The following is a 14,113-nucleotide window of genomic DNA, read 5'->3' as shown; positions in this document are numbered from 1 at the left end:
AATCCATTTATGGATTAAAGCAAGCACCTCGCAGATGGAATCTTTGCTTTGATGAAAAGGTCAAGGAATTTGGCTTTTCTAGGAGTGAAGATGAATCTTGTGTATATGTCAAGGCTAGTGGGAGTATAGTTAGCTTTTTGGTATTGTATGTGGATGACATACTACTCATAGGAAACGACGTTCCAACCCTGCAGGAAGTAAAGTCCTGGCTTGGAAAGTGTTTCGCTATGAAGGACCTTGGTGAAGCTGCCTATATTTTAGGAATAAGGATCCTGAGAGATCGGAGTAAAAGAATAATTGGACTTAGTCAAAGTACCTACTTGGAAAAGGTTCTGAAGAGATTCAGAATGCAAGACTCCAAGAAAGGAAAGTTACCCATCCAGAGTAGCGCCAAGCTGAGTAAGACACAAAGCCCTAGCACTGAGGCTGAGATAGCAGAAATGAGTCGAGTACCTTATGCTTCGGCTGTAGGATCGATCATGTATGCTATGACGTGTACTCGACCTGATGTAGCCTTTGCCTTGAGCATGGTTAGCAGGTTTCAGGGGAACCCTGGCAAGGCACACTGGACTGCGGTAAAGAATATTCTCAAGTACCTACGAAGGACTAAGGACTGGGTCCTTACCCTCGGTGGGAGTGATGACTTGAGAGTTGTAGGGTATAGTGATGCTAGCTTCCAGACTGATAGGGATAATTTTCGCTCTCAGTCGGGCTGGGTCTTTACCCTAAATGGAGGAGCAATCTCTTGGAAAAGTTCCAAGCAAGAGACATCGGATCGAAGAAGGACTCCTCGTGGCAAAGAGGGTATCATCAGATGAGAATCCGGCAGATCCCCTCACGAAGGGACTGACTCGGGTTAAGCATCTCCAGCATGCTCGGAGCATAGGGCTGAAGGATGATATTAGATTTAGTAGTTAGATAACCTCGAAATTTGTAAAGTGTAATTGACATTTGATGATGAATAAAAGTGTTTTATTTATGAGTAAAGTGTTACTATCTCTTATCGATCGTTTACTATATTTCTTTTGCATGTTTTGACTTCCAGAATAATTTTGTTTGGCATAACATATTATTCAAACCTCCACAGTCGGTCATATGTCGGAAGTAGGTATGAATCAAGATTGTCATGTTTGGTTGTAGAGGTCTAGGACAAGGCTACAACAATCATGAGTGCTCATAAGCTCTGAGCATTGGACTCAACCCACGCTCACTGGAATCACTTCATGGAATTCTATCTCGAGTGATCGTGAGACGGTAATATCATATAAGTCTTTAAACCTAGAGATATGATTTGTTACTTACGAGTTGGTTATGCATTGATTGTACGAAAAACGCATTGGTAACTCGATGTTATAAAATCGTGCTCTTGTGTGTAATTCAATAAGTAGTAGAACAAACATATGAGTCGAAGTTTATCTGTTCCTTCTTGGATTAGAAGCTGATATCTGGGCCCCTCGATGATTTTGTTTTGACCTATGTACCGGGCCCGGTCAGAACTAAATTGATGTGTTCAATAAAGTTCTTTGTCAAACAAATCGGAAATCGGGAAACAAATGTTGGACAATAAGTAAGACATTGTTCCATGTATTTGTCTGACTGATATCTAGAACAGAGGATTATATGATCACTTATCTTAAATGGCGTACCATCATCTTCTCAAGTTTCGAGAAACCTTGTAAAGAGCTACGATTGTCGATTGGTTCCTGAAGTCATACTTGCAGTAATAGTTATTAGACTTATCCAAGTGGGAGACTGTTGGATAAGGTGTCTAAGTCCATAACTATTTCTGGTATGTACTTGACCCGACCCGGCATGGTCCATTTGGGTTGCATGGCACCATGCAATTGGATAGACTAAATGAGAGAAATAACGCTTGGAGATTATTAATATATTATAAGTTCTAATATATTAATAATGTTATTTGATTAGTTTGATCAAGAATTAATTTAGAATTAATTAAGTGATCAAAAGATAACTAATTGAATATATGGGTTGATTAAGTAAATCATCCATATCTTGTATAGTGGGCTAAAAGGCTCCATGGATCATCAAGTTGGGTTCCACCCATAGGATGCTCCATGGGAGTTACAAACCCATGGATCATGGAAATGAAGAGTCATGACACTTTAGGGTTTAACCCTAGATGTGTCAACACTATATAAGTAACATGATCTCCTCCCAAATCGGTTACACACTAAGAATCAAGAGGGCTTGGCCGATTTTGTGAAGTGAGTATTCTCTCATAAGTTCTTCCAAGAGCATTTGGTGTTGTGTGAAGCATTTGAGGCATCACACTTGGGGTGCTAGGCTCACAAGGTTTCAAGGAACACAAGCAACAACAAGGTAAGTTATTCTATCTATACTTTATGTTAAAATTGTTCCCCATGTATGCTAGATAGGAATATAACCTTGGAAATCAACTTTTCATGACAAATTAGACAAACATAGATCCAAGGTTATTAGGGTTGCATGTACACTTAGGAAGTGTTAGAATGCTCAAAACCCATCATACAGCCCAAAGCGTTGTGGGAAGACATCCGAAAAGAAGAAAACAAGTTTAGATTAGATATATAGAATCCTTAATAAATCAACCCAAAAGTAGTATTAAGGCTAGGACCCAACATAAATTATAACTTAGAAGAGGGATGTCGCAATCTAAGCCATAACATATTTAATGGTAGGTGAATGACGATTCACCAATTTCCACCACGAAAATGAAATAAATTAGTAGGTTTTAATTGGTTATGAAATTCCTAGGTTCTTTTGAGATTCATTCAACTTTTCAATGGCATGTTTCAACCTCGAATATGCCTTTCAAGTTTTGTGACTGGGATGCCAAGGATCACAAAACAAGGTGTGAACAACCATGCAAATTGACTTGGTACCCTTAATAATATCATCTAATCAAAGTACTGGTTACCAACACCCGCTCCACTGATCTATGATAAACATTAAGTTACCCTTTGTTATACTTACTAGTGCAAGTTAGTGTGTCGGTTACCTACACACGATCCACCAACGACTTAGTAAGGTACAAAGTGCAAGTTAGTGTGTCGGTTAGCACCATATTCACATTTTCCTAAAGTAACTAAGATTGGGAATTATAAAACATTTATTTACCTTATAATAATCATCTTACTTTTAATGAGAATTAAAGTCATTGTCCTACCCGTTCGGCTAACGAATCTCCACCGATCAAGGAAGCGGTGGGTGAGAGTGGACACCCATTAAGCTGCCATTTTATAGGAAACAAACTTACACCCCACTTATAGACCGACTTCGTGAATAAGGCCTACTAACGGTAAAATGACTTGATCTTATACATATATATATATATATATATATATATATATATATATATATATATATAATTATTAACCATTAATGTTATAATAGTATAAGGGTTGAATCTTAACTTTTAAAACTCTAAGGGTTTGGAATTAAAGTATTCTTAAATGTGTGCAAAATTCCAAAACTTGAGGGCATGTTTTGAAACTATTCAAAACCTTTCATTTCATAACTGATTAGGTAATACTTCATAAAAGTGAAGACTCTTCATTTTTATGTAACTTATGTGTTTTAAATGGACATTAAAAGAAAGTGGCTATTGGTTATCCATAACTTGAGGACAAATTATGGATCCCATAATTGATCAAGAATTAATAATTAAACAATTTAGCAAGTAATTCCTATGATCTAACAATAACTCATAAGAACATGAATATTCATATCTGTTAGGTCCAAATCTGGATCTAATACTAGTAATCAAACAATCACAAATTGAGAATAACAATAAGATGAATAAAAATTCAGCTTGCATGCATTTATATCAAATAACCATCTGGTACAACTCAAACACTAGCCGTAAACTGACTGGCATCCAACCATACAAATGACCAACTCCTAGCCCTTATATACTCATCTAGATAGAAAACTAACTTTGCGGCCGTAAACGTGAACGTGTTTACGGTCGTGAACATGTCAAAATAGTAAATGACATTAAATAACTCAAAAGTACTATTACAGACTCAAAACCAAACAAATCACATAGAAAGCCTAGCCCAAACCATTTACCAGACCCTTCAATCTCCCCCTTGGTTTAGGGCTAGCATGAACTTAGTTCTTGTCGACGACCAACATATCAGATTTCCCCATTACTCCATTCCATATCCTCTTGTCAACAATTGTAGCCACCATCCATGTGTATTCTTTTGCGACAGGCTCAAACAACTCATCAGCAACCATAATCTGATGATTTTCAAGTTGTTGTATGTCCCGCTAGCCAAACTGAAGTAAATCCCTTTTGTCATACAAGCAAATACAGTCTTCTTTAAGCTTGATGACAGCAACATCATATGATTCATCGTAAACCCAATATTGCATGAATTGTAGAGACCCATCTGGAAAATTCTGAGGAATAGGGATATGCTTAACTTGAGCGGTAGCCGGCCACATTACTGCTCGGCTAGGCTCACTCGTCTTTGGATCAGTAACACTTTTATGGACTGCAACGAAAAACTTAGCAGTTTTCATAGATGGGAAACCCTTAGCCACTTGATCTTCCAAGAAAAACTTGAATTGACTACCTTTTGGATTTCCTGATGGATTTGAGAAGGGAGCCTTGGATAGCTCAATAAGGTCAACCTTAGTGAAAGAGTGAAAATCATGAACATCCTTGTATAGTTCCTTATTCTCGCTCTTCCTTCTCACCATAAACAAGTTATGGGTGTCATGGAATCCCCACGACACAATTCCTAACCAATCACCATAGACATCCCTTAAAGTTTTAGTGCTAAGATCGGTAAGAGTAATTCGTCGCTGATCCCAGGGTGCCTTATGATCTACACTTCTTTTGAAAAGCCATTTGCTAACATCCTTCTTTTTCTTCTTTTTGGAACTCTTTGAAGCACATGCCCTTAGAGCTTGTTCAGGTTCATTTTCAAAGTGATCCACAATGATGGGAGATCTAATTGGTTGAGAGGTAGTAGGAACATCAACACTAGGAGCGTCTGGAATGGGAGGATCAACGTGTCGTTCTTCAATAGTTGACTTCAATTCATCACCGAATTTGTCTTCAAGTTTCTTTTGTAACTCCAGGAAGTTGGCAGCCAGATGACCATACTGTGTTTGAAGGTCAGCAATTTACTTTGTCTTCAGAATATTGTCTTCGCGAAGCTCGTCCACTTGGATACTAAGCTCTGTATTTTTAGAATGAAGGTCTGCGACCTTGATGACTAGCTCTATATTCCTTTGGTCAAGATGAACATTCTTCTGATTGATAGCGCCAATCTGACGTTGGAGTCCATGGAGTGAAAGGGTTTCTTCTCTTGTGTTGTCACCTCCAATGAAAATTCTTTTACCATGAGGAAGTGGTGTAGAGAATTGTTCTTTAGCCAATAGTCGGGATAACTTAAACGAGGCATCATCTTTTTCTGGCCTGGGAGGAGAGAGGTGTGCTTGAAATGAGGAACCACCAGCTTCAAATACAGTATTGGGACCATCACTGATAGGTTCGTATGAGACTATAACAGGCGTGATTATCGGTGGAGCTGTAGCACCTTGAGTCATCATTCTCTGATTTACTAGTCTCATAACGAGTCTGCGTCACTTGTTTGTAGGAGGAGTGGCTTGTATGGCGGTGAGATCATCTTCTATTGGCATAGATATAGGTGAATCACTATCAAGGGGAGAAATACTTGATATTGTCACCATAGGAGTTGCTATTGTCGCCTTTGGATTTGAAACAGGAGGTGCAGCTACGAATGCATCTTCTTCTTCCCTTGTCTTAGTTGTCACATGAACAACTTCGTTGACATTGTCGAGCAAGTTGTCGAGGTTTAATCCGGTCAGAAAATCATGATTGCTACCAAAATTCAATGGGATATCATCCTTATCATATCCCGTGAGGTCAACATCCTCATACCCTTTATCATCGTTTCTCGTTCCCTCATTGTGATTACACTGTATTTGAATAGATTCTAATTCGTGTTCATCATCGACTTGAGCTTTTGAAATGGAGTCTCATTGTCTTCTTGATCTGAGACAGTGGTGAGGAATTCAGAAGACACTCTTTCTGAAGAAGTTGGCTCAGATAGAGTTTTCTCAGAAGTTCCATGAGATTCAGAAGACTCATTAATTTCTGCAAACTGTCTGAACTTCACACGAGGATGCAAACCTTCAAACACGACCTTTCCTTTTCGATTCTGTTTATGATGCCAACAGTGTGAGGGCCCAAGTATTTTGTGTCCATCTTATCACCAACTTTGACCATATCGAGGAATTGGTTATGAATAAAAACATGAATAAATCTAGGATACATCAAAAACGCGTCTCTATTTCCCCGAGTCATGGCACCAATGTTCACCAGGAATTCATCAAGGACATACTTTGAGAAATTTAACTTGTTTCCAGCGGCCAAAGAAACGATTGCTCTTGTATTCCTAATGGATATCTCCTCTGCTCTTGATCTCCTTCCTAACATGCAGTTGATGAACACATGAGCCAAGAAACGCTAGTAGGGAGGCAGAAGCTTCTTCACAGTTGGAGGATAAGAACCCTCGTATCCCATCCTGTCAAGGATTCAAGATATTTCTTCAGCTTCCGCTTCAGTGGGATTATCAGATTCATCAAGGATTGACAAGGTGTCTCTGATATACTGCTCTGAAATTCTGATCTTGCAGTTTTGCACCACTGCTTCAATAATCAGCTCTTTATTCACCTCTGTCACCTTGGCTGATCTCCATAATTCTTGAATAAGGTTCTCATAGATAATGGGATTCACCGTGATTGCGTGAGCCAGACAACATTCTCGTAGTCGGTACATCATTGACATAAAGTCTTTGTGGGCCACCGGTGGATCATCCAATACGATGGAAGGGTTATGCATCTCAGCAGTTTTAAGATACACCATTTATCTGCATTAAACTAGCCAAGTAAGAAAACAAAGTATTTTAAAAATAAAAGGCTCAAATTTTTCTTAATTTTACAAATTAATATTGGCTAAATAAAGACACTAATAATAACTCAGTAAGAGTTTACGATCAAATAAGGTCAAAGACAGTTTACGGTCAAATAAGGTCAACCGACAGTTTACGGTCAAACTTGGTCAACTGACCGTAAACAGAGTTTACGGCCGTAAGGCCAAACCAAGTTTACGGTCGGAAGGTCAAAGGCCGTTTACGGTCGCAAGGTCACAAAGGGAGTTTACGGTTCATGAATTTACAGTCTATGAATATCCTAACACCGTAAACTCCGACGAACTTTAATTCTCAAATTACTACTTTGATTTACAGTCGATTCGAACAACAAAATACATTTTCAGGGTCGGATTTGACATACCTTCAATGTGGAGTGAGCGATTTCAAGAAAAATAGCACATAATTTTCGAGGATTTTGAGAGAGGGGAGGCAGTTTACGGTCGATGAACAGATGAAGCGGTAAAGAAAGTTTACTGGAGTAAACTCCTCCTTATATACCACTTTGACTTTTCAACTTCCCTTACACAGTTAGATTATCAGTCCAATTCCCAAATAGAATTTCAAAAACAAAACCTTTTTGAGGATTATTAAAGTAAAAATAAAAATAAAGAATAAAGAATAAAAATATAATAAAAAATAAAAAATAAAAATTATCCTAAAAAAATTAAGAAAAATTTGACACTTAAGAATAATAAAGAAAATTAAAGATAACCTCAAAAAAAAAATTAAACAAAATAATACACGTAAGTATACTTTTGACTTCATCTTGTGATACTGGGATCAAAGTTGTTAGACAATCTTTATCCACTTATCGGTAACTTTCATATTCACATCTTTGTCTGGTAGATCGTCGGTATTGTGATCCACTTCAATACAATATTTTTTGACCATTTTAGGACATACTAATAATTGTAAGACAAAGTGATCCTAAGTTCCTAGAAATTTTATCTGATCCTAATTCCTTAGATACTATATCTTAAGGACAATTCATCTGACGACGACCAGGGATATTGTTGTCCACCTAAATTTAGCAGCGAGATCTATACACAATCTTTGAGTATTCAATTTTAATTGTACTGGAACATGTTTCCCGCTTCCTGATATGCCCCAGCCATCAAGAACTTCCAGAGTACTGCTTACACCGGGTGAGCAGACAATCATTCAGACAGAGAACAGATTCAGATTGCTATTACTTATTGTTTCAAAGGGGTTGAGAAGTAGAAGGTTGCATATATTGTGTACCAGGTCGGATTGGAAGTCACGCAAAGGAGACAACATATGGCTAACAGATAAGAGGAATTTCATATATATATAACATGCAGAGAAATAGAGTTGCATATGTTGTGTACCAGGTCGGATTGAAAGTCACACAAAGGAGACAACATATGACTAATAGATAGAAAGAAAGAAAACAATTTTCTACAGACCTAATTTATCGGAATTTACCAGTTGTCCCATCTAACCGGAATTAAGAATAGAATCCGCAAATCGAGGAAAAGTTAAACCATGGTTCCAAGTAAGGGTTCATTTAATGTGACGAGTGGATTCCCATATATATCTCCCTGCTCAACCTATCTGAACGTCGTATTGTCAGGATGAACGGATCTAACTAGGTCAAGATTTGTCAAGACTAAGAAATTCTTAAGTTCGACTCTGCCTAGTCAAGTCCATTTAGAATCTTTCATGCCTACCGATGCATCAAACCAGAGCATAGACCCTTCAACTTCGGGTACATTACACAGACTCAGACTGCCTGTTATCACTTGATAATATCACTTCCCAAAACGTCTCCCTCAAGCACATTTCATAACCAACATATATTTTTTTTTCTAATTTTCTAAAGTTTTTGGATTTTTTAATTTTTTTTTTAAATTTCTCCCCCTAAATTTGTGCATAGAAGAGAAACGAAAAATAAATGATATAATTTAAACTATCCTAAAACAAAAAAATTAATCCACAAAACGAATCATTTTCAAAAATCCTACAATCACATCGAATCGAGCTTTGTTAAAAGGCTTTGTGAACAGATCTGCCACATTATTAGCAGTGGGATCTGTTCTAGCCGAATGAGCGAACGCTCATAACAATCTCTGATGAAATGAATTTTGATGTCAATATGCTTCGTTTTGGAATGTTGGACAAGATTTTTAGTGATTTGAATAGCAGCCTCATTATCACAGTGAATTGTGGTTTCTAGATAATTCAAACTGTAGTCCAACAGCTGATGTTGGATCCAGATAACTTGAGAGCAACACGACGATGCAACAACGTATTCCGCTTCTGTAGTAGAAGTAGATACCGTATGTTGTATCTTCCATTGCCACGGCACCACTTTATCACCAAGGAACTGACACCGTCCTGATGTTGATTTTGTCAAGCTCACAGCATCCGTAATTACTGTCAGCAAAAGCATATAAATCAAATTCAGAATTTTTCGGATATCAAAGACCCAGTTTTGGGCTTCCTTTAATATACCGAAAAATCCTTTTGACAGCAATAAGATGTGAAAGTTTAGCGTTAGCCTGATAGCGAGCGCATTGACACACTGCAAACATGATGTCGGGACGACTTGTAGTGAGATACATCAAGGAACCGATCATCGATCTATAGTGAGTTTGATCTACGGATTCGCCATCAATATCTGGAGTCAGCAGGGGTCTCTCAGCCATGGGAGTCGATGCAGGCTTTGTGTCTTAATATCCAAACTTCTCAAAAATATCTTCACCATACTTTGGTTGGTGTAGCAGGATTCCGATTGAATTCTGTTTGACCTGAAGCACCAGAAACATGGTCATTTCACCCAGAGAACTCATCTCAAATCTCTTCTTCATCACGCCTTCAAATTCTTTGCAAAGATTTGGACACGTGGACCCGAAGATGATGTCATCAACATAGATCTGAACCACTATCTGATCATCACCCACATGCTTGATGAATAAAGTTTGATCAATAGTTCCTCGAGAGTAGCCGTGATCGAGCAAGTGCTTTGTTAGAGTTGCATACCATGCTCGAGGAACTTGATGTAACCCATACAATGCCTTGTCCAACTTGTAGACATGATTAGGGAACTTTGAGTTAACAAACCCAGGGGTTGATTAACGTACATTTCTTCCTTCACCTTGCCATACAGGAAGGCAGTCTTGATATCCATTTGGTAGACTATGAAATTCTTGTAAGAACCATATGCGAGAAAGATTCGAATAGCTTCCAAACGAGCCATGGGAGCATGCACCTCAGTATAATCAAGACCATCAACTTGTCAAAACCCGCGAACCACCAATCTTGCTTTATTTCGTACGATTACACCAGAATCATCTTGCTTATTATGATAGATCCAACATGTGTCAAGAGACCGTTTTCCCTTTGGTAACTCAACCAATTTCCAAACCCTGAGATTTTCAAACTTATTTAGCTCTTCATGCATTGCATCAACCCAGTTGGGTTCATTCAAATCCATTTCAATGTTTTTGGGCTCTATTTGAGATGTAAAGCAAGAGTAGAGACATTCATTTACGTCTCCACTTTGACTTCTGGTTTTAACTCCATCACCCAGCTGGCCAATGACATTTTCGATCGGATGATCGCGTTGAATTCTGGAAGGTATGTCTTGGCTGATATCATTAAGAGAAATAGGAAGAGTGTGAATATTGATACCTCCATCATCTGTTGATTGAATCCTATTAGATGACACTACTACAAACTCATTTTCAATTTCTTTAGGAAAGAGGAGTTCCATAAATGTTGGATTGACAGCGGAAGCATCTCTAGACATGAACTCTCTCAACGGGTGTATGAGGTGTAGCTTGAGCATTAGGAGTTTGAGTCGGAGCCTTAGATGCTAGACTAGTTGGTTGTGTGGAAGACTCCCCCTCAAATGGAGCAGAAGACTCCCCCTCAAATGGAGCAGAGGACTCCCCCTCAACCGTTGGAGGTCTGTAGACAACCTCTTCATCTTCGTCTTCGTCTTCAAAAACATTCTTCATACTAGAAGGAGATCTAATTGAATTATTTTAAGACATATTGAAAGATCTGAATAGCGATATGTAATCAAATAACCAGTCGGGACCCACTCGAGCATCTGTTTCATTCTCCTCCAGCCAGCGCACGTCATAGGATTCAACGATCTGCTTAGTCCTTTGGTTGTAAACCCTATACGCGGTTCGCGCAGCATACCCCACGAAGTAACAGTCATCAGCTTTGGCATTGAATTTAGGGTTGGATTCTAAGTGAAGAAGGGTGCAAGGGCAGCCAAATACACGGAAATGGCTGACAGAAGGCTTGTGTCCATAAAGAATCTCGTACGGTGTCTTCATCTGTGCTTTGTTGATTAGAACACGATCCTGCACGTAGCAATCAGTTTTAATCGCCTCAGCCCAAAAAAAACATGTAGTTTGGAGTCACAAAGCATTGTCCTTGCAGCGTCTTTCAATGTTCTATTTCTCCTTTCAGTAACACCATATCTTGAAATCAGTTCCATTATCGATACAACGCACCTTCAATTGTTTATTGGATTGCTTCTCAATCATCACAATGAACCTCTTTATCAGATCAGCAACCCCCGTTTTGTTGGATAAGAAGAAGACCCACGTAAACCGAGAGAAATCATCAATCACGACTAGACGGTATGAGCTTCTGTTAATGCTCAGGATGTTGACCGGACCAAATAAGTCCATATGTAATAGATGGAGCATTTGACTAAATGATTTGATTTGCTTGGGCAGATGTGGTTTCCGATTATGTTTTCCTTGAGCATAGGAAACACACTTTTCAAATGTCATAAAGTCTCTGACAGGGAGGCCTCGGACCATCTCATTTTTCGCAAGAAAATTCAGGTTTTTCGCGTTAGCATGAGCGAGTCTTCGATGCCACAACATTGTGTTATGTTCGAAGACCTTTGAGAATAGACAAGTGACTTGTTCAGGTATGTTACTATTCATATCAATAATGTAAGCATTCCCATCCCATTTAGATTTGACTGGAATACATTCTTCTTGGATGACAATGTCTGGCTTGAGAATCATACACTCTTTATCAGTGAAATGGGTAGAGTAGCCTTTGTCGCATATTTAGGAAACGCTCAACAAGTTGTGCTTTAACTCGGGAGCGTAGTTGACATTTTCGAAGCTCAGCAGTCCATTTGTAATAGTTCCGCGCTGTGTGATCTTTCCACCATATCCACCCGCAAAGGAGACATAACCCCCATTAAAAGATTGAATTTCACTCAGTTGAGAGATGTCTCCAGTCATATGTCGGGAGCAGCCGTTGTCGACATACCAAGGACGAACGACATTCCTCCGCAACTATCCCTGCAAAATGAGTGGAATCATTTAGACTTAGGAACCCAGGTCATCACAATCATGGGCTTCCATTTTGGTTTCTTTGAATCATTTTTCAGTATTTACAAATTTGGATCTTCATTCGTACTTTCTTCAGAGGATTTCAATGATGAATTAGAAAGAGATTTGGGCTTCCATTGATATTTAGGTTTTACAAGATTATCAGTTGGTTTTGAAATTGGTTTCTTAAAGGTTTGTCTTGAGCCTCTGGATTTTCCACCAGAGGAGGTTGAAGATCCAGAGTTGCCTTTTGATGAGACCGATCTTGGCGCAACCTTGTTCGATTTTGGCAAATGATTGTGAGTTTTGTTAGTAAAAACCTCATCAGTGTAGTTGTTTCTCCATTAGCTGTAGCTCCTGCACGATTGTTTCCCACTGCAACCATCTGCCTATTGTTGTTGATTTTGCGATCTGGTTTCGGGCAATCACAAGCAAAATGACCTGGCTCGTGACAGTTGATAAATCTCAGCATGCTCTTATTGAATGATACCTTTTTGTTAGCATTTATTGCCCTGTTATTTTTCCCGGTCTTCTTGGTGAATTGTTTGGCACTAAAAACAGCCATGGCAATTTGCCATGTAATGTCTATTTCCTCCACATGTTCCGGATGTATCTGGTCCAAATCAGCAAATGATAGTTGAGGTGGAAGATCTCCAACTACAAATGCATTGTAACAGTTAACTAGCCCATTGTCTAGAGCCAGATTTTCATCAGATTCTTTGGAGTTTGAAGAAGAGGCTTTAGCTGACACATTGGGAGCAGAAACGGTTTGTGGAATGACAAATGACACATTTGAAGTTTGATGGTCAGGGATGGATGGTGCAACATTGAAGGTTTGAATTTGAGATTGTTGAACTGCGAAATCTTGACCTAAGGGAGTCATGAAAGATGATAGAGCATTATTGGATGAAACTCGAAGATTTGCAGTAGAGTATGAATTCACATGGTTGATTTCTCTCTATTTGTCATCAATGTCACAGGCTTTGATAACCGCCATGATTTCTGCAAGAGAGAGGTGATTCAAATCCTTGGTTTTCTTAATCACAACCACATTCATATCCCATGATCTAGGAAGAGCATTCAGAATTTTCTTGTTGATTTCTGACTTGGTCAAGAAAATAATATCCATGTTAGTTGTGAGTACAGTGAACCTTTGCAATTGAGCTTCAAGAGTCTCTCCTGGAATGTAGTTGAACATGTTGAATTTTTGTCTCAGCATGTCCTGCCGACTCTCTTTCATATCTTCATTGCCCTCATAGACCTCAATAAATGCTTCCCATAGAGCTTTAGCTGAAGTGTACTCACGAAAACCTTGAGCAATATCAAGAGATAATGCCATGGTTAAAGTGGCTAATGCTTTTTCATGTTCCTCAATCAATTCAAAATCCTCATCAGTGTAGTTTTCAACAGATCTGTCAACCAATTGACCTCCAATTGTCACAGTGATTCTGATAGGATCTCTAAGAATGCTTCTCCAGATCTTGAAATCTTTCATTTTAATGTATTTCTCTATTATGTACTTCCACTCGGCTGTAAGCTAAGTTTACGGTTGGGCAGTAAACTCACAAACAACCTTCAAAACATGATTTTAAGATGGAATTTGTCCCATCAAAGCCTAGAACGTAGATACTAATACTTGAACAATGAGAATGACAACTTAAACACTCAAAATCTCGATCAAATGAGTTTTTGATACCAGTTTTTGCTTTGATACCAATTGTTAGGTCCGAATCTAGATCTAATACTAGTAATCAAGCAATCACAAATCGAGAATAACAATAAGATGAATAAGAATTGAGC

The 14,113-nt window shown here is 38.6% G+C and overlaps 1 protein-coding gene across 1 annotated transcript; it reads right to left on the bottom strand.

The window, feature by feature from the left end:
* Positions 1-13,271: 13,271 nt before the first annotated feature.
* On the bottom strand, positions 13,272-13,808 carry LOC145036258 (uncharacterized). Its single transcript, XM_078984713.1, has one exon. The coding sequence runs from the start codon at positions 13,806-13,808 to the stop codon at positions 13,272-13,274; it is 537 nt and encodes a 178-aa protein (XP_078840839.1).
* Between the last annotated feature and the right edge of the window lie 305 nt (positions 13,809-14,113).

This window comes from Lactuca saligna, chromosome 3 (assembly GCF_052625555.1).
Source record: "Lactuca saligna cultivar CGN05327 chromosome 3, ASM5262555v1, whole genome shotgun sequence".
Lineage (NCBI taxonomy): Eukaryota > Viridiplantae > Streptophyta > Magnoliopsida > Asterales > Asteraceae > Lactuca > Lactuca saligna.
Note: the sequence above shows the minus strand (reverse complement) of the source record. Positions and strands in the feature narration are given on the sequence as shown.

Excerpts from the sequence above, each read along its gene's own strand:
- LOC145036258 (XM_078984713.1), bottom strand. The coding sequence starts at position 13,808 with ATGAAAGATTTCAAGATCTGGAGAAGCATTCTTAGAGATCCTATCAGA.